This window comes from Homalodisca vitripennis, chromosome 3, assembly GCF_021130785.1.
Source record: "Homalodisca vitripennis isolate AUS2020 chromosome 3, UT_GWSS_2.1, whole genome shotgun sequence".
Taxonomy (NCBI): Eukaryota; Metazoa; Arthropoda; class Insecta; order Hemiptera; family Cicadellidae; genus Homalodisca; species Homalodisca vitripennis.
Genome location: NC_060209.1, coordinates 6,999,324 through 7,020,988, shown reverse-complemented (window position 1 = coordinate 7,020,988; position 21,665 = coordinate 6,999,324). Strand labels below are relative to the sequence as shown.

The window sequence follows — 21,665 nt, the reverse complement described above, 5'->3', positions numbered from 1 at the left end:
GAGAAAAAAAATGAATCATTCACTACCTGCACCAAATTGTTGTTGGTCATTGAGAGTCGTGCACTCCATTTCCCATCACCAAACATACTTTAGGCCATCTTTCAAAGCTTTTACTCCTTTGAATCACTCATATTTTGTGCATACATTTCACAATACTGACAGAGAATTTCAAGAGCTTTCATACTTTCAGCACCAAGAAAATAAATAACAGCACGTACATCACAGTCAGTGGGATTCTCATTTGACTGAAACATGCATTAACAGATGTAAATCTATCCAGTGTTGCCGTAATTGCATCTGTGGCTTGCTAACAGTTGTAGGTAGACAATGTGCAAGTGTGGGACACCGACCAACACGCTTCGTACAATACTCGATAGCCATTTGTGTTAGTGATGGAACAAGTAGAAAGCTTCTATTTAATTGACTTAAGCTATTCCAGTTGCAACAAATATTCACACATGCGTGTGTGAATATATACATATACATGTATGTGTACCAGGTACCACGTGCTTTTAACAATAAAATGAGCAGTTAGGATAAAAATACAATTAGTTCATTTGATAGTCATATAATATTAATAATACAAAATATAAAAAGCCTGAGAAGAAATGTTTATGTATTTGCTCTCAAACTACAATTTCTTGACAAACTACCTCAAATAATAATTCTGGTAGAAAATTTGGATAGACAATAATGAAATTAATTTGTATTAACTACCAGGCTACTTATCCTTTGCTTAAGGTAACCCACATCAAAGGGCTGGAGGAGTCCTTATTTATGTTACAGAACAGTATCTTTATGTAAGATTATATGACTACTTTAAAAACAGCTGCAGCTGATAGTAATCCATTTAAAAATTACTCTAACAGATAATATCTTGTTCATCTTGGGAATTTATAGATTACACGAGTTTAGTCCAATTCAGTTTACAAGCAACATCTATTTACAAGCAATCAGAAATAAAAACTTGATTATATGTAAGAATATGAACATAAATTTATTAAACTCTATGAACTGTGTAGATAATTATTTAACGATATATGGGTAACCATGGTCTTAGCTATAAAAATTAATGATGCAACGAAGGTAAAAAAATAATGCACAGTCCCTTGATTGATAATGTTCTTATCAGGTGTAACATAAGTTTACACCTAAGTTTATCTTAGTTTTACAGCTTTGTATTATTGATTTCCAGATTAAAAACCATTTTATGAACTGCTTTTGGTACAAAACAAATACGAATTTAGGTTAATCCTGCAAACATGTCCAAAAATCATTCACTAGAATTATCAACTTCTAAATAAGGCTATTTTGGAAGCGGAGTGGAGATTAGTTTACACTTCCTGTTCAACGGCTTTTGTTCACTTTTCAAAATGTATTACAATCTTGTATAAAGTTATCATATAGATAAAATAAATATCATAGAAATACAAAAAGAAAATTGAAACCTTGGATGACTGACCAATTATTCAATGAAGTTAAAGAAAAATGTATTGTTCAAAAAGATGACTCAAAGAACCAGCTAACAATTCCCTGTTGGATTTATACAAAGAAAGCAAAATATATTTAAGTTGTGAAATAACTACCACCAAAGAAATTATTACAAATATTATTTTGAAAAGAACAAAAGGATCCCAGACACCAATGGCAGTGAATAAAATATATTACTGGCGAATCTGGGAGTGAACTTCAGTTCAATTAAGTTTTATGAATGATAATGGTTGTTGTCAAGTCGGACCAAAAATAGTAGTAAATATATGTAATAACTTTTTTTCTTCTATAGCAAGTGACCTCAGGCTGAATACTGCTGAGGATAAAAGGTTAAGTATTAAGTAGTAGCGCCACCAGGAAACATTTTGTAAAGGAAAAATATATAAAAAATTCTATTTTCATAAGTCCTACAACAAAATTTGAATTGAAGACATTATTGATGGACTGAATGCAAACAAATCACCAAAGATATGATTCGTCATCTCCAACTCTTGTCAAACGTATAGCAGAGAATATAATTGAACATTTGGTTTATTTGGTTAATAGTATATTCTTCAGATGAGTTTCCAAATGATCTTAAAAATGACATTTTTATTCCAATTCATAAAAAATCAGACAGGCAAAATGCAAGTAGTTTTCGAACATATAGCCCTACTTTCCATATTTTCAAAAGTATTTTGAAAAAAATTAATTAAGATTCGTTTGGTAAAAAGTCTTGGAGCAAGAAGAGTTTTTCAGTAAAAAACCAATTTGGATTTTTTTAAATTAATACTGAGAATGCTTTGTTTGATTTTTTTGAAGAGGTTTTGAAGGAATGAATGAAGGCAATTTTTGTATGGTTTTGTGTGTTGACGATATGAACCTTCGATTACTGTGAATCACTTCCTTCTGGATAAAATGTTTAAAGCCGAAATCAGAGGAGTTTGCCCAAAGGTTTCAATGTTATATCACTGAGTGGACAGCAGCGAGTAATGGTCGGAGATGACCTTAGCGAAGAAGTTGAGATGATTTATGGCATTCCACAAGGGTCCGTGATGTCTGGGCCTCTATTCCCTGTTATGCTAATAGTATATGTGATGGTAAGTTCAAACTATTCTTTACTTCCTTTTTGAGGAAATAGTGCGTTAATTTAATAATTTTACTTGGCTTAGTTTTATCAGTATTACTGAGTTACTATTTGAAAACTCATAACTTGTAACTTAACAAATATATTATAAAGTGGCCAGTTTGTTTGAAAACTAGATTCTTTGTAGAAAGTTCAACACAATAACAAAATTACACATTAACATGAAACCGAATTCAAATATGAGTAAAACTGACACTGCCATAATAATTGGCAGTGAGTAGGTAAGTCCTTGGCTTAACTCATTGGTAAACCCAAGCATGCATGTAAAAGATTTATAAGTTCATAGTGGTTATGTGGTAGAATCAAAATGTTCAGCTTCTGCAAGTGCAAAGCCTTTTGCTATCTAAGCCTATTAGTTCCAGCAAAATCTCCAGGTTGTTTTTTAGAAAAAGGCTTTGTTTATTTTCTGAAATCTGAAATGTTTTAGAGCAGAAGAAAGAAAGCTACATCAAATAACAATTCTTTGAAAGAAGTTGTCACGCTGATCCTGAACATGTGTTTAATCTCATTTTTTTCTTGTAGAGGTAAACTTTAATGCACATTCAAATAATCATGAAGAAAAAAATTCCCCACAAAAATTCCCTTGTAAAATTTCACACAATATCTTAAATGCATTAACATTTTCAGTTCCATAAATAAAAATATTGAATGGAAGTGAAGTGGGCATTTACTAACCACATCAACTTCAAGCGCTTTTAAAAAATTCAATGATTAAACATGGTATGACATGGAAGTCATGAGGAAAAGACTTGACACTTTCACCGGCAATGCTGCCAATTGCAGGAAGAGCAATTTATCCATAAGCAAGAAATGTTTTATACTCATTGTTAAATATATGGAATGTTTTGAAAACTTGTGTCATACACATTGTAAAACTTTTTTTACAATCTTATTATAATTATTTAAAATGTTGATAAGCTGCTACAAGAATAAAATTCAGATAGTAGTTTATTCTTTTACCTTTAAAATCTCGTTGAACTGGTATTTGTTTTCAATTAAAATATCCTTTTCACAGTCCAAGATTGCAACGCACAACAGAAGGTGGAAATTAGGGCAAGGCAGGTCGGTGAAGATCGTCTAGATAAAACAAACAAAATTAAGATTAATGGCATTAGCACTTTGGCTACCAAGCAACTCAGCCCTGAAAAGTGCCACTGGCTGTACCTGAACAAGATTTGCTTAGGGATGTAAATAACACAATTCACCACAAAGTGCATCAGCTTGTTTTGTATTGTTATTTGTCCTTATCAGCTCAGTCGTTAAAGTGTAAAATATATAGTAAGTATACATTTTAATCAACTGCCAATCGCTCTAGTCCAAGAATCCTAGTTTTGTATATTTTTTTAGGAGCTCTCTGTACATTTTGTTGTTTTCTACATGTGTCACTCTTCAAACCAATTTTTATTTTATGATATGCAGTAAATTGATTGCGCTATATGAATATGTACACAAAATGTATGTAATATATCAGAAGTAATGCGTTTTATAATTATTGAAATACAAGGTTAATTTAAATAAATATTTTGTAATATTTGGATAGTGGCACAAGTCTACAGTAACATTGTTTTGTAAAAAGTACATTGTTACAATCAAATAAAACATGTTAAATTATTGAAAATATGCTTATATTACTTAGTTTGTGATTAATCTTTCTTTAACTCAGTTTTGTCTAAGACAAGTTAAATAATCAAGTTAAATAAAATCAATTTGTTTATATATTTAACATTTTAAATCAATCCAATAATCTTCGTATCACTAAGAGAAAGTAAGGGAATCTGAGTCTTGTCAGAAATGTATAATTACCGAATATATTTTATACGTAGTGATCAATAATATAAATTACAACCACTTAAACTACTTTAATAGATTTTGAAAATCACCAAAAACATTCTACACTTTTTAAAGGGCCGACATTTAAAGTAATAATAATAAGTCGTAAATAAAATTAATTGCAATCAAAATGAATAGAACTATACCTGTGTATTTAACGCAATATTACCTTTGTGACTGAAAAATGTTCTTTTGCAAGCAAAGCAGTATCAATATTAGTAACAAATATCTTCTATTGCCCAGCTCTGTAATTACAAGTACAAAGTAAAAGATAACAAATGAAATATGAAGTCGAGTATCCCTGAATCACTTTTATGTGATGGACTAATAAATTGAAACACTTTTTCATACATTTTTAACATTCTCTGAAAGATAAGCTTGACTACAGACAATAGTTAATCAGAAATGTTTGTTATTTTTGTATGAAAATGTATCACACGATTGTGTAATACATTGACTAATGTCTACTATAGTTTAAGCTTGTTCTGTGTCTGTACTGCAAGTTTTGATTTTATTCATAGAGAAATGTCAGTTCATATGTATTTTGTCAGGATACACTAAAACATTTTAGTTATTTTTAAAAATTTGAATTCTGTACATTGTCCTCTGGGTCTAATCTTTTGAAATAAATTTACTCAGAATAGCCACTCAAAATCTTTTACCAAGTTTTTCCCTGGTTTACTCGATGAAATATTTCTGAGTTTTTAATTTTTCTTAAGCCAAATAAGAACTTTAAAACTACATTTAGCTTTGTATAAAAAAATCCCCATATTCAATGTTTCAACCTAACATTGTGTATGTCTTGAACTAATATTCTATAATTCTAAAAAATACATGAAATAATTTTTTTTTATTTTAATGTTAAGAGAACAAATGACTATTACACAGCACTACAGGTAACAGCAGTACAGTAGTGATTGTTAGAGGTCTGTGATACATTGAAAACTCGTTAGAGATGCAAACCTGGTTGACTCACCACATTAAAAAGATTCAAATATAACTACAATGTTAGTTTTAAGAAATTTCGGCTGTGAATTTGGATAAATAATATCAAAACGAAACTGCTTCTTATTGTTTTTTCAAGACTGTAGGTTTAAAACGTTGCTGGCCATCATCACCCTGTTCCCACTTCAGTAATGTTCACCACCACACAGCTTTTAAAAAAAACTGATGCAATTATTATCGAAGTATGCAACGTGTAGTTAAAAAAATATTTAATTTTAATAACTTTATGGTTTTTCCATAAACTGGATTCTTTTTCCAATCTTTTTGTGTGTTTATCTTTCAGAAAATTGGTTTATATATTGTATAGTGCACCAGAAAAGAGCATTCTTTTCAAATATTTAATTGAACAGTAAAACACAATTCAGGTTAATTTCTTGAAGGTATTCAATATTTTTTGTAGTATATCACAAATTACCACACTGACCTAAAGTACTTTTGCTCTAGTAAAGAAATAATACTATGACTATTACATTTTTTACTAGAATTTGACCGAACATTCCGAGATCCCTGACAATAACAAAAGGAATAATGGATGAATAGCGCTGTTGGAGAGAGTGCTCAGTGGGTTGGGTCAGTTCCTTTAATCTGGCCCATGCCGCCCCTCCTTACATGAGTGGTGAATGTGCTAACAATTAGTGTCTGTGCTCTGGCACACACTTAACTTCAGACTAGATTATAGCTAACCTATTAAATTAAACTATGTATCTAAAAAATTAAATTAAATTAATTCTGAAAAACTTTCCACCTGGTGAAAGTTTCATGACCAATAATAAAAAAGTTTCACAGTTCTATGTTCGTGTTAGCTCATTAGAGAGCACACACCTCTCTAATTATTTGACTAGTAGGTTAAAGATGAGGCTGAACTTTCAGCTCTGTACCTACTCGTTACCTACAAATCTTCTTCTTCTATAAGAAGAAGATTTGTACCATAATAACTAACTTATACATAATCAATTATTGCCTTTTAAAAATATTTTACATTTGCCTTCAGCTGATGTGTTACAGAAGAATACAATCATGACACTAAGATAACATCGATCATATGGCTCCCAGATACAGCTGGCCTTGCAATATCTAGATAACCTCCTGACGTATGCACTTTTACGACTAAAGACAGTCAGTCCACCATGTAGTTGTGACATACCCAAAATCTTTTATGTAGCTTAAAAAATAGTGTAAGCCTAGGCCATATTGAATCCATCACAGAAATTAAAATATTAGGAATAATAGTAGATAATAAGTTAACTTGGACTCCCCAAATAGAATCAATGTGCACAAAGTTAGCCAAAGTAATTTACTTGCTCAAGAGTCTTTCTTCCATGTTACCATTACAATATTTACGTATAGTTTATTTTGCCTTTTTTCATTCTGTGATATGTTATGGTGTTCTCCTGTGGGGAAACAGCAGTCATGTAAATAATATTTTATTGCTTCAAAAGAAGGCCATTAGGATTGTTACCAAATCTCTAGTCAAAGCTCATTGCAAACCCCTTTTTGTAGATAGTAGAATTTTAACTGTGATAAACCTGTATATATTTGTCTGTGTGGTAAATGTGAAAAAAAAACTCAAATTTAGTTTCCGTACATAGTGATGTTCACAATCATGACACTCGCAATCAGTCTAAGGCAGTAATCCCACTTTGCAGATTAAGTAAGAGTACAAATAGTTACAATGTTGTTGGCCTCAAGTTGTACAATAAACTACATATTGCATCCAAGTCCTTACCTCTTAGTCTATTTAAGGTCAGATTTCACAAATGGTTAATTGCTAACCCTTTTTATGACTTAAAAGATTTTTTAAAGTTTGATAATATTATAATTTAACTAGGGCCTACTTGTTATATAGACTATTATTTTAGGCTACTTATGTTTCATACATTTAAATTATTGTAATAGCCTAACTTATTGTTACAAATTGACTATGTCTATCACATTTTTGTAATGTTTAATGACAATAAAGAACTTATGACTTATGACTTATGACATAATGGACAATTGTCATGATAACAACCGACAACTCCACCTTGCCAATCAGATGCAGTTTGATTACATCCATAACACTAGTTATTCTCCCACCCATTGTTTCTATCATAGTCTATTGTTCTATTGTCTCATAAATGCTGTTACAAGAGTATGGGAGAATGTTCCAGAAAAACAGGTCAACCTCCGATACAAGGGAATTTGACCGAACATTCCGAGATCCCTGACAATAACAAAAGGAATAATGGATGAATAGCGCTGTTGGAGAGAGTGCTCAGTGGGTTGGGTCAGTTCCTTTAATCTGGCCCATGCCGCCCCTCCTTACATGAGTGGTGGATGGCTCGAATTTATCAGCCATCACAAAAATTACTACATAATGATAATAACACACAATAAAGCAGAACTTGTAGACATAACATCACAACGAAACTAGACACACAGTGGTTATTACAACAGAGGCTATTGGCGCGCTGGCTTGTACAGTCACATAAAAAAAAATGGCAAGTTGGCTTTCAGCTCTAACAAATCAAACCTAATACTTGCAATGACATATTTAATAATCAATGTTTCCCAGTTCCAAAATTCCATAGGACTACTAAGTGAGTGAATAATGAACGCACCTCCCACAGCCGCAGGATCTCGTCATGTGTGAACTCTCGCTTGAAGAGCACCAGCAGCCACCGGAAGCAGAAGAACATGTTGCCCGAGTCATTCTGGTCGAGGTACACAGCCAGCTCAGGTTCGGCAGCTGCTAGCAGACTGTGCAACTGTGACAACTGCTTCTTCATGCCCGCCTGGTCCATGTCAAAGTTGCGGAACTGTAATGCAACATCAGTTTCAACTTTGGACGTAATATTGTAAAAACTATATTATCATTTATGATCCACATAGACCTCCAAAACTATTTTTTTTGGATTTCCCTCCACTTCAGTAAGAAACACAGTTTTAGGACAATGAGAAAATGATTTCTACTATCTTTGCACTCCATTGCACTCCTAATATAAGTAAATGTAATAAACAAATACAAAGTCAATACTTTATTTAATAAATATCTTAACTTCTAAATTTATAACACCTTCAATAAAATATGGTAAAAACAAAAATATATTGAAGAATTTCTGTAAAAGTCTAAAGCTTTTATGACTTTATGACTAAATTTCAATATCAACATTCTTTGAGCTATATTTTTCTTGTATTAGCTATCATTTACAAATCATAATACTTTTACATTAATCCAATCAATGGTGTTGTTATCAAGTCTGTATTACCCACCCCAGAAACATTTTCAGTCTGGCAAAAAACTACACTCTAAAAGTTACAGACAGTAATGTCACTATGGAATCACACAAAACAGGTCCAGAAAATAGAAATCAGAACAAATCAGCTGTCTGCACAAATCTCACTACCTTAATCACAAATTGGAGGAAACAAACTACTCGTATATGTAACATCTAAAGTGAAAAATATTGTTCACATTTTCAATAGTGGTTTTAAAAAGTTTGTTTTCGAATTAATCCACAAGTAGAATTTCTACTGTCAACGTTTCTGTAGTGTTAATCAACCTATTTCTAAATCTATATTTATATTTATAAATCTGATATTTTCAAACTCTGACATAAAATTTGTTTTTTTCATCATTTATACGCATAGTTAGTTTTGGTTTGTAGCATTGTACGGCTACAATAAAGTTTATGTTCTGAAAGTAGTTAAAATTTAAAACAAAATGGCTATCTCACATATCCAATATTCCCACAATTTTATTTCACAAGCAAAGTCCCCGCCTAAATGTTAAACAGACTTTTTACATTTTCATATGATAAAAACCCTCATATGATAATTTTGTTATGCCCTGATAAAATTTACTTATTAATTCCTCATTCCTGAAAAATATACATAACATTATATAGGTTGCTCGTTATTTGTATTTTTAGTAAATTAAAAACATAACCTAGTAGTGCAAAGCTCCAAGTAAGCCAAACACTACAGATAAAACGACCACCACTAGTAGGGTTAATGTTTTAAGACTCACCACTCGGTCCATGAGTCCCACGAAGCACCAGAAAGCATCCACCTCATTGCTGAGCAGTATGAGGATGGGAGATAACAAGTCACTCATACCCTGCACGTAGCCCAAGTCAAAGTTGTACATAACGTAAGTCATCAAGATGTCATAGAGCAGGCCCAGGTTGGCATTGGTTCTCGGCCCCTCGAAGAAAGGATGGGTCCGATCAGTGGCGGTTTTTCACAATCTTTTTTTTTGTTTCTCTGGGGGAAAATCATCTGTCTTGTTATTCCAACTTTGGCAGTCGAATTTCATGTGCTCTCAACTATTTTACTTTCATATCCAATTTTAATATGGGTGTAAAAAACACTTAAAAGTTGCTAGAAGAAAGTTTTACTCTTATGGCGTGGTTTGGATTCATTAAATCGAGATGTTTCAAATTAACAAAAAAAGATAGTAGCTTATTCAGTATGTAATGAAAGTATCATTTTAATAACCTTTTGTGTATGTATAAAAAACATGATGATCTAGTGAGTTGGCAAGCACTGTGTAACTCACAAACTACCGTAAGATTACAATTACGAACATTAAACCTCACATCGCTGCTCAGCCATCCACTCATATTATGGACACATTGAGCTATTCTGTCCGAGTGTCCATTGACACATGTTGTCTCTCTACAGGCTTTTCCTACATCGTTACCAAAACATCCTTCCACTACGTCCGAAACCTAATGGAAATGCTTGATTTGCCCCACTTATATGATTTGATAATTCTTACTAAGTGTCAGCAAAACATGGTAAATATGGGTGAATCCTGCAGAGAAAAAGCATTGAAAAGTTTATTCCGAGATTATATATAAAAAAAAAAAAAAAAAAAAAAGAAAAAAAATTAAAAAATATTTATATATATATACACGTGCCTCTATTAAAGCAGTTAAATTATGTAAAAAAATAACTGAGTGTTCTAGCTTTAGGTTTATGCAATAAAAGACTTTGTCCAGTATTAAAATTTATACATCTATTTAAATTTCTATTCTTGAGACTAGAACTCTGTTCTTTTTGTATAAATAGTACGATTTGGAGGGGAGTTGTTGTGTCAAAGTGGGTAGATGCGGACAGTATCCTATTTCACAAATGTAACTTATGTTAAATTATAAAAACACAGTAATTTTTTTCAGCTAAAAACTGTCCCAATGAACATAGAATGGCCATAAAAAAAAAATCAATGTGGCTTATAAAACAAATGTTATCAGCACATATTAAGCCCATTGAACAAAAAATTACATTAAATGTTTCTTTCGAAACTGGCACATTCCATCCGCAACTCCAATTGGCAAAAAAGTCGTACCTGTTTTTTCAAAAAAGGCGATCCAAAGTTAGCGGATATAACTAATCGACCAATTTCAATTTTACACATGCTTTTAGCAAAATTTTTTGAAAAATATGTTCCTGGACCGACATCTTAATTTTCATTGACAAACCAGAACACAAAATTTTGTGCTGATCTACAATTTGGTATTCAGACCAGGAAGATCAACTTTTGGAGCAATTCACACTTCCTTGTAAGACTTTATTGTGGAAGGCTTTGAGACACACCCAAAGAACGCTCAGTGTCTTTCTTGGATCTCTCAAAAAAGCGTTTGAGTGATACTGTTAATCAATTGGTATATTGACTACACAAGCTGGAAGCTGTTGGTGTTACGAGGGACAGCACACACAGTGGGCTCCACTCCATTACTTGAGCAGTTAGAAGTCAATGTGTTCAGGTCCAGGAATGCAGTATCAAGTAACTATTAGAAGTATACCAAGGAGGCCCACAGAAATTCAATCTTGGGTCCTGTCTCCCTTTTCTTGATTTATCGTGAATAATATCCATGTGTGTCAGCCTTATATGGTGAAAATCGTTCAATACGCTGATGACACGACTCTCTGTTTCCGGGCTGATTCTCTAACTTTCATTGGAAGATTTCAAACCGTTCACATTGATCTTAATCTCCTGCATTCAAAATTTGCTTGGTAAATAATCTTCCAAAACTAATCATGAAAAGAGACAAATTAACATCAACTTCTGTTTACGTGGGTGTGAATACTTATGAAATCCCCCAACAGTAAATGATGGATAACATTGTTCCTGGAAGAAACTGATTTCTGCTTAAATTTCTAGGAAATGTAACACCTAGATAAAGGGTTTAACCTGGGGAAAGTTCACATTGAAAGGTGTGTATTTGTGGCTACATTGGCATACTGGAATTTTTGTCCTTCGAAATTGTATCAAGTTTTTTTTGTACGTCTGATGTCTTAATGATGGTTTTACTATGGATTAATATTTCCATACCTGTCGTACGGAATTTCTCTGTGGGGCAGTGGTTGCCCATATCTAAACTTGGGAAAGAGTATTCCAAGACTGCAGAAAAAAGCTAGTTCGAATCATCGACAAAAATTGAACAACAGAGAGTCCATGTCGAAGTTGCCTTTCAGGGAGCTCAACTTGATAACTCTACCCAGCTTGTATATTTTAGAGAACTTCATTTTACTGTCGATTTCAGTGTTATATTGAATGCAGGGCAGTGAGATACATAATTCGAGACAAAGTGCTCGGGGGGCGCTTTCGAGACCCTGAACAGCATCAGAAACAGCAAGCATTTGAACGGCCCTCGCCTTCTCAAAGCTGGGATCCAAATTCATTATCAATCTCCCTGAAACACTAAAATTTAGAAACAAAATTCCAAAAAATTTTAAAACCCCAATTAAAAAAACTACTACCTGCGGTGTCTTGTGCTTTTTACTCAAGTTGGCGAGTTTATGGGAGCACACTTGGGATTGAATATTCCGCGGCGGCGGTGTTGCAATCCCTGGGGTTGATCCTAAGTATTATGAATTTGTGTTTTTTTTGTAGTGTGATGTTATGTACCTGCGTGCAACTGTGTGGAAAGGGTCGAGTGAATGGATTTAGTTTATTAAGATAAAATACCGTTAAAAAATAGGTATTATTGTCATTGCAATACAATGTAATAATATTAATATTGGTTTTTTTCAATCGCAATAAAATAGATTCTATTCTATTCTAAGACAATTAATACAAAGCTATGGATGACAAGGGATTGATTTAACACAATTTTGTATTTGAGCTTCATGTAAAAATTTGACTTTTGTCACAGACTTAACCCCTGGAATCTAGAGTTCCCCGTCCAACATGAAGAGGGTTTTAAAAAAAATTGAGTATGGAAGACGTTCAAGAAAAAACCTTTTTCGCGTTGTTTTGACAACAGGGTCCCTCGACTTCAAATAGGGGTCCCGGTCGGCGGTTTAAAAATGGGTACAAAAACGATGCTCTTTTTAAACTTTAAGAGCCTTTTATAAAAAGTTTCTTGAAATTAATTACAAATAATTAACAGGTTCCAGCTTATCATTTGTGAACCTCTTAGAATAGTTTTAAATATGTAGTAAAAGTTAATAAACTATTTAGTATGAAAAGTAATTTTTGTTTTTTATAGTTAATACCTATTGTACCCTTGGTTTGGGGGAAAACTGGGTATAGTAATGTTTTTCATTGTAAAATACACAATAATTACAAGTGCTTTACTTATTTTACCCCAGTATTTGTGTAAAGTAGGCACAGTTAAAATAATAACTAATGAAATATTTTGGTTCACAAAAAATTTATTATTACTAAAAATATCAGTTTGAACAAGTAATTTATTTTAAAAAATTTACAAACATTAGAAACAGTTTCGTTGGAGAGGGGCACTTACACACAACTTGAAAAATCTTCCATTATAATTCTGTACAGAAAAAAACATTAGAAATTTGTCCTAAAATCAACCACACTCAATGTTCTTCTTATCAGGAAAAATGTAACGCTCTGCCCTTTCTCCTTATGCATGTTGTCAAAAACTTTACGGAATATCGCTTCCTCTTGTTGCGAAAGATCACTTGTGCTCCAGTAATTTGTCCACTGATACTCCATCTCACAACCGTTGCTGCCACGCATTCACTTTGGTAGTTTTATTAACCTACCCATGATCCTAAACCCACCCAGTGGGGTTCAGTAGGTTTTACGTTTTTAGGTTGACGGCTGGCTTTCATCGTCACTTTTCTGTCCGTATCAAAGAAGCGTTTAGTAGCTCTAGGTTTTTTTTGAGGATTTGCTTGGACCAATCCTGGCTCTTGTTTTATTGTTTTTCCTAAGGCTTGTAATGGGTTCTAGGCCTATTAGTTTTTACTTTTTATTTTCTCTTTTCTGGCATCTTCTTCTTCTTTCAGTCTGTACCATTACTTCATTTGTGTTGTCATTACTTTCACACCACAAGATTCCTTGAAAACTCGCTCGCCTTTTTTGTCTTAGAATTTTTCAATGCATCTTTTACACTTGATGACTGTTCAGGTGACAATGGAACTTAAAAATTTGCTTCTCTCAGTTTCTTCATTGGTGAAGGAGAAAGTATTTAAGGTAGGCCTGCTCACAGAACTTGCTGGGCCGTGCGTTAAATCTTGTACAAGGATTAGCTAACTTTTAATTCCAGTGGGTTTTCTGGTCGGCCAATGGGTGCCTCTGCGACTGTCTTTGGGTGTTTCGATTGGAGTTTTTGCTTAAGGGTGTGTGCTCCACTTTGTAAGTCCATTGGGCCTAGTTGGTTTTGTGTACTGAAAACTCAATTCCTTTATTCTAAAACAGACTTATTCACAGGAGTAGATCCCATGAGCCCTTAAAACCACCCAATAATGTGCTACAGAATTTGAATGAACGTCGATACCAGTTTACTTAGAAGACCTTGGAAAAAACAGCCCTTGTCAACATATTTAAGTCCGCGATTCCCGTTACCCAGTTCTTCCAAAAATATTCTCTCCACGCACTTTTCATAAGGAGCAAATACCCCAACTTCCGAATGGCTGAAGGTGCATGGGTATGTATTTGGGGGCAATACACAGAAGAATAAGATGTCCCATTGTCTCGTTGCCACTATCGGGTTACGTTATACGGTCAAGTGGACTTTCATGTCCGTTCAAACAAGACATGAACTGGTTTTTTCAAGATTTTTTGTCTGATTTTGCAAAATTAATGAGCCATTTCTCAAAAAATGATATTCATTGCATCCAGCCAGACGTGTGTTGACTCCATAAGAGTTGCACCTGGGCGGGTACCTCCTTTGAACCCAAGTTACTATTGCAAGATCTCCCTGTCCTTTAAAAACAACACATAGGTGGGTTAGCAGTTTCACACCGGATGCACTGGCTACAAAAAGAACACCTTGTTATTGCAGTCTGCCAGCTCCTCCTGATCTTGAATTAGGACACTTTGTGCACTTTTAGGGACAAAGAACCTTACCCTTAGTGGGAATCTGTGCCTAGGCCAGTTCGTCCGAAGTTGGAAAATACGTTCTGGGTTGAATTTCTAACCTTATCCACAAGAACTTGGTTTTTTTTTTTTTTTTAATATATTTTTCCCCTATATTTTTTTTTTCCACCCCCCCCCCCCCTTTTTTTTTTCTATAAAACCCCCCCCCCCCCCCCCCCCCCCCCCCCTTTTTTTTTTTTCCTCATAAATTTTTAAAAAACTCATCTACCACAAACTGAGACTGTCTTCAGCCCCTGGGTTGTGTTAAATATTTCGGGTTACCGTTCTTTTTGATAGTTCATGTGCCCACCCTTTTTTTCAAAAAAAACCCTGCTTTAAAAAAGTCAATACCCTGGCATGATCGTCCTTGAATGGCGTCTTTTCTACCCACTGATTTTTTACATAGCTACCCCACACCATATATTGCACGTCTTTTTCTATTCTAGTAGGATTAACCACATCTTTGCTGCATACAATAAAGCCTCCACAATATAAGTTCTCCTCTTTCTTTTGATAGCACTGTAGCCTTTCCAGAACCAGGAGGTTTTAGGAGGAGGATTTTCACCCTCCACAGCCGAAGGGTTTCATAAGGAATGTTTATATTTTATCTTGCTAGCACGCATATACTGGAGCTTTCCATTGTCAAATTCCTTTACTGCTTCCTTCAAAGTATGTCATCTATATTTTTTGGGTTTCTTTTTCTTTTTGTATGTGCGTGGCATGATTCTAAAACAATAAAAGTGAGGTTAGTTTTCAGTTTTTAAATATATTATACCTATTTTAACCCCATGTTAACAATATTATGAATTAGCATAAAGAGCCTATTATAACTTTAAAACATTAAACAAGTTAATAGTTAAAAGTATATAATTTGTGTAATGTATACATACCTGAATTTGAAAATCTTCTATTTGAATTAGGTTAACTTTTAACGATGTCATCAGTTAGGTTTGTACTTGGTTACACTGACTCCTGTGAATCATATGTTTTTTTCAATTTTAAGAAAGCTACCAGCAGTTTTAGACCAACCTCCAGCTTTCAGTATAATAGCCATATAAGATGATGGTTCTAATCATTTATGGTAATGTTTTTTCTGATCCAAAATACATCAATAACTCATGTTTTATAAATATAAAATAATGGTTTATTTACCCGTTTCACCCCAGTATACTCCATTTTTACCTATTACCCCGACCGAACCCTAGGCCTCCATCTTTTTTAACCTAACAAGTCCATTCCTGCGTAATCCTAGATTAACAGGTAGTTCTCATTTGCCTCATCGTGTCGGTGTTTTAATTGTATAAGTTCTCTCTTTGCACTCATAGTGTTTGTAAGATTTCAGAACTGAAAGAAGGAAACAGATATATGTAGAACCTGTTATACTTTTCAAATAATCCATCATCATTAATAAACTTTAATCAAATAATCCATCATCGTTTAATAAAACTTTAAACACAGAATCAAGATTTTAGTAAATGTCTTCATATTACAGAAACACAGTTCCCTAAATAGTAAATATAATTGTAATTTCTTTTCTACGACAAAAATACAATAATATTGGGAAAAAAAATTGTGAGCGAATAATAAGTAGACTGACCGATAAGACTTTTGCGGTCCCGGTAGTCGGAGAACCTCTCCTCCTGAGCCATGGACATGCTGCGCCACTGCAGCTTCATGCGAAAGTACTCCTCTACTTTCTGTTTGCGCAGCTCCTGCTGTTCCTGCGTGGTGCTGTACCACGGGTAGTAACCCAGCAGATACTTCCACACCACGTGTCGCAAACATGGTGTGATACCCTGCATCAAATATCAACATGTCTGTCATTCCTTGTACAGTAGACCATCACAGTACTTCAACATTTGATTGTCTCTCCTATGTGTCTAATTTACTTACAACAAACAGTAGACCATCACTTACTTCAACATTTGATTGTCTCTCCTATGTGTCTAATTTACTTTAAAACAAACTTGAGTTTTTATAGACTAAAGTTTTTATAGTCAATGCCAAACATTAGGTCCTTCACCAAAAAGGTTTTTTTCCATATTTATGAATTTCTGACATGACATATTAAACATTTAAAGTTTAATAAATAGAGTAAAAAATTAGCAATGTTTAGAAGCTTCTCAAATAATGTAAATTTATCAAATAATTACAACATATTACCACTATCACACAATTATCTACGAGTAAACAACCATCAGAAAACACCTCGTCAAATATCAACATAACCAATCCTGAATTAGTGTATAATATATAGCACGTGGAGTTCAAGTAGTTTGAGTAATGTCCACAAGATTGCACCACCAACTGAACAGCTATCTTTTAGACATTTCTAATATAATAAAACACCAAGTAACACAAAATAACAGCTGATAATATGAAAATGAGTATACTTGGGCATCGCGTTTCTTCACAAAACTACAGTTACACGGCACACTTCAGGCGTGGCGATTAAAGGGTTAAAGGTGATTTCCGAACCACCACCAACGGCCGGACAGGTGGACTACTTGTAAGGACAACCCATCCAAGCAGCAGCCACGCTCGACGTTGCTCAATTCAGTTATCTTGTAATACCCATCATACATGCTACACTGCGTCATTGGCAATAATAATATGTACAAATTATTATTATTATTTATTAAAAAAAAACTTACACATAGTTACAAAAACCACCTACCACTCTAGCAATATTGCACTTCCAGTTCTAGAGTTAAAGATTGGGAAAAGAAATATAGTAAGCATCATGTCCACGAACATTATTGTAAAACACAAACACGAACACTGTTTTAAACCAATGTATTGAAAGGGACATTTTCAAGAAATAAAGTATTTTATTTTTTTTACTTATAAAGCCAATATGTAACAGATAATTTGCCGTAAGTCTGCACAATTTCAGTAAATTCTATAGTCAAAAATTTCATTTGCAAAATGTCAGATGCCACTGACAAAAACAATTAAAATTCTTAGGGCAGTAAATTAAATTCCTAAAAGAATATGTAAGGTCTGTTGAATGTAATATAAATATTTATGTACTACTGTATGTTGTTATTTTAAATATTGTATTTTTAAATTAATCTCTAAGGTTTTACCTATGTAATCTGTGTATTTATGCATTTAGTGCAGCATATAAAAATTGGTCTTACTCACCTCAACAATAAATAAAAAAAGCAGTAGGCGACTAACTTTTTTATTTAAATGTAAACCTGTTTTGAGCACGCTCATAATGTGATGTTCAATAGTAGAAAATATCAAAATCTCATCTCAGCTGTGTATTCTAAATTTATTAACGAATTAGAGTAAAAGGGCTTACAGTTTGTGATATTCCAGGAATGTTGGTCAAAACATCGAACCTGAACAAAATGAATCTGCTCCATGACTAAAATCATTAGACTCTGCCTAAAACTATCTGTATAAATGAGAAACTTACACCTCTGAAGATGATATCTTTGATGCCGTCCGGGTCAGTCACCATCCCAGTGGTCGGGTCCAGAGCTCGGGTCCACTGCTCCATCATGAGCGGGTGTCCCCGTGTGATGGTGGGACGAGGGGGCAGAGAGGGGATCATCTGATAGTCTTCCTCACCATCGCCTGTCAACATCTCACCCGAGCTGAGACTACGGTTCAGTAAGTCCGCCACCTCGTACTCGGGACGCTGCTCTGGTGGCTTGTACACTACACGGGATAAACATTCAATAATGTTAACATTAAATATGTCTCAAGATATACACAAATAAGATATTTTATACAAACGATAGGAGGTATAGTAAATCTGTAAAGCTTTGAATAGCAAAGTCCAATTTTCCTACAGCTTTCCGTCTGCAAATTGCATTGTACGAGTCTATATAACATTGACATTTGTTTAATTAATTATTCTGTATTTCTATGTTTTCTATCTCCTATATCCCGCACTTAGTGCATGAGAAAGTATTGTGATAGTGCAAAAAACCAAGTTATGATTTTGAAAAATTATAATACAGTGGAACTTGAATAGTTCAAACTTAAGTTTAAGAGCCTTACACAGTAGAAGAAGAGCTACAAATATTGTATTGTACCTTGACTCATCTAATGCACTGTACTATAGTATATTCATAGATATTAAATAAATATATAATAGGGATTTTATTAATATAAATACAAAATGCTTCACACTCTTATAATGTTTGTTTTAAATTACTAAAAGAATATACAATACTTCACATCACATAACAGCTTTTGCATCATGTCACTCCGAGCTGTGCCATTACACAGGAGATTGTGTTGTGTATTTTTGTGTAGCTGTGTATGTGTTTTCATTTTCCAACCAATCAACATCAAATGTTGTACTCTTATAGAAAATAAAGCAAGACAACTGAAAAATTTTGTTTCCGACATTAAAATTGAATTTTTTATAGTAAACTGTGAATCTTTAAGCAAAAACATTTTTGTAATATCAAAGTAAAATATTTAAAAAAGGGAATATCCAATCAAATTATTATTAAATAATTAATTGTATAGTGCAGACAATTTTATTATGAGTAATAAAATAAAACAATTAATATGTCTATCTTTTTTAGAACTATACTTATACTATTCTCATCTTTTTCTTCTTAAGTACACCCTCAGAAAAAGTACTCTCCTTGAAAAGAATGCATCAGAACAAATAAGAAACATTGTTGACGACATAAAAAGGTATTAAAATATTTAATATTAAATTAAAATGTATAAACATTCAACTACCTTTTTCTTATATTATTGGTAAACACCCTTTTAACCAATTATTACAAATATTTAACAAAAGTAATAAATAGGCTATGTGCAAAATAATTAAGGTCATAATAACTAACAAAGACGATGGCAAAGACATATTAAGAACAATATTTTAATTCTTGTTGCTATCAATGAGATTTTATCAGGGTGACAGACAATTCTTTAAATAATTATCTAGTTATTTTTTTGGATACCAGGAATATAGGAACTCAGGCACATTCAGTCATGTCTGTTGTATGAATATCAAGGTCAGATGACAAGCACTTTCTCGGAAGCATCAAGTAGGTGACACAACAATAATTCCTAATGACTCCAGTTAAATACCATGTCCTATTGATCTAACGCAGCTTTTTATTAAAGTAGTAGGTTATGTTCAACTACATGCTTTTTGATGCTCAACTTTATTTTACTTTCAGTTTCACTAGTGGAATATCTGATGACACTATCCATGAAGTTAAATGCTATAGTTCCAGTACTTCTTTCTTTCTAATACCCACCAATTTGTTTTTTGAGACAGTCAAGTAAATAGATAAAAACAATGACCACAAACGGAAGAGTTCCACATACTGCAAATCAGGATCTTTCAAGTACATGTCAATGATGGCCTGCAAGATCATGAGGAAGTCTGTATAGTCCTCCCAGTTTTAGACAAAGCAAAATTGAGGGCCTTTTCCATAACTGAGGTTAGCTAAATATATCAATGGTATAGTAGGTGGAACCCAAACTCTGTGTGCTTATTACTGCACCACTCTGTGATAAGAACTCTAATGATTAGTGATTGGATATTAAGAACTATAAGGGATTAGATACTACAAATGTCTGTAATAATTCTATTAATCATGCAACATTGAGGGCCTTCTCCATAACTTAGGTTAGCTGAATATATCAATGGTATAGCAGGTGGAACCCAAACTCTTGTGTGCCCATTAATGAACCACTCTGTGATAAGAATTCAATTGATTAGATACTACAATTGACTGTAAAAATTCTGTTAACCCTGCAACATTGACAGCATTTTCATGACTGAGGTTAGCCGAATATATCAATGGTATAGCAGGTGGAACCCAAACTCTTGTGTGCCCATTAATGAACCACTCTGTGATAAGAATTCAATTGATTAGATACTACAATTGACTGTAAAAATTCTGTTAACCCTGCAACATTGACAGCATTTTCATGACTGAGGTTAGCCGAATATATCAATGGTATAGCAGGTGGAACCCAAACTCTGTGTGCTTATTTTACTCAACCACTTTGTGATAAGTACTCCAGTGATTTCATACTACAATGTTTGTAATAATTATATTACTTTTGCATCATAATAAAACTTCATAATATTTTGAAAATACATTTTAACATTGAAAAATATTGACAAAGTATATTAGACAGAAAAATATCACACACATCAAAAGAAAACACTTATAATGTAATGTTTTTATAAACAATTTCTACAGAGTATGAAGACAAATAAATAACTAACTTGCTGGACTTACAGACCAGAAGCTGTGCTCATAATAAAAGCATGTGTCTCAAAACTAGTTTCTTAAACTTATATAATAACAAAATATTCCATATTTAAACTCACAAAACACATCAGTCAGCTTCGAAAACGTCTCCAGTGTCGTTTCATACGGACGATGCTTTAGATTCGACATGAATTTCCACACAACGTCGGTTGGATTCTCAGGGAACAAGTTGAGCTCGGCAAACGAATGGTTCAGTGATTGCACCTCATTTCTCTCTTCAAGCACAATAAACAGGTTCCGGTCACGAGCCGATCTGAACACAAGCACTTATCAATGAACAACATACGCACAAAACCACAAAACGTACACTGGCAGGAGACACCACAGTGGTTACATGTTGAACTCCGTGGGTGGCAAACAAATAATGAATCAATGTATCAGTGGAACTGATAAGGGAATGAAGTCTTGTTTGAGTTTAGATAATAACTCATACACGAACAGTCCACAAAAAATTGTCTCTCTATTCCTTGGACAAATATTTTTTAAAGAACTACAAAAATTACATTTTTAAGTTGGATATAGAATTAATAAATAAATTATATTACAGAGGGATAAGCAGCAAATTAATTAAATTGATAGTTACATGTAAATTTTGGAGATACTTCCATTTATTAAACTGAAC

General features: G+C 33.4%; 1 protein-coding gene across 1 annotated transcript in view; it reads right to left on the bottom strand.

Annotated features, from left to right (window-relative positions):
- LOC124356566 (TBC1 domain family member 15) overlaps positions 1–21,665 on the bottom strand; it is a 57,680-nt gene that overhangs the window by 12,050 nt on the left and 23,965 nt on the right. The window contains 6 exon segments of the mRNA XM_046807643.1: positions 3,578–3,694; positions 8,053–8,250; positions 9,462–9,697; positions 16,369–16,567; positions 18,199–18,443; positions 21,103–21,296. Of these exon segments, the coding sequence (XP_046663599.1) occupies positions 3,578–3,694; positions 8,053–8,250; positions 9,462–9,697; positions 16,369–16,567; positions 18,199–18,443; positions 21,103–21,296 (1,189 nt within the window).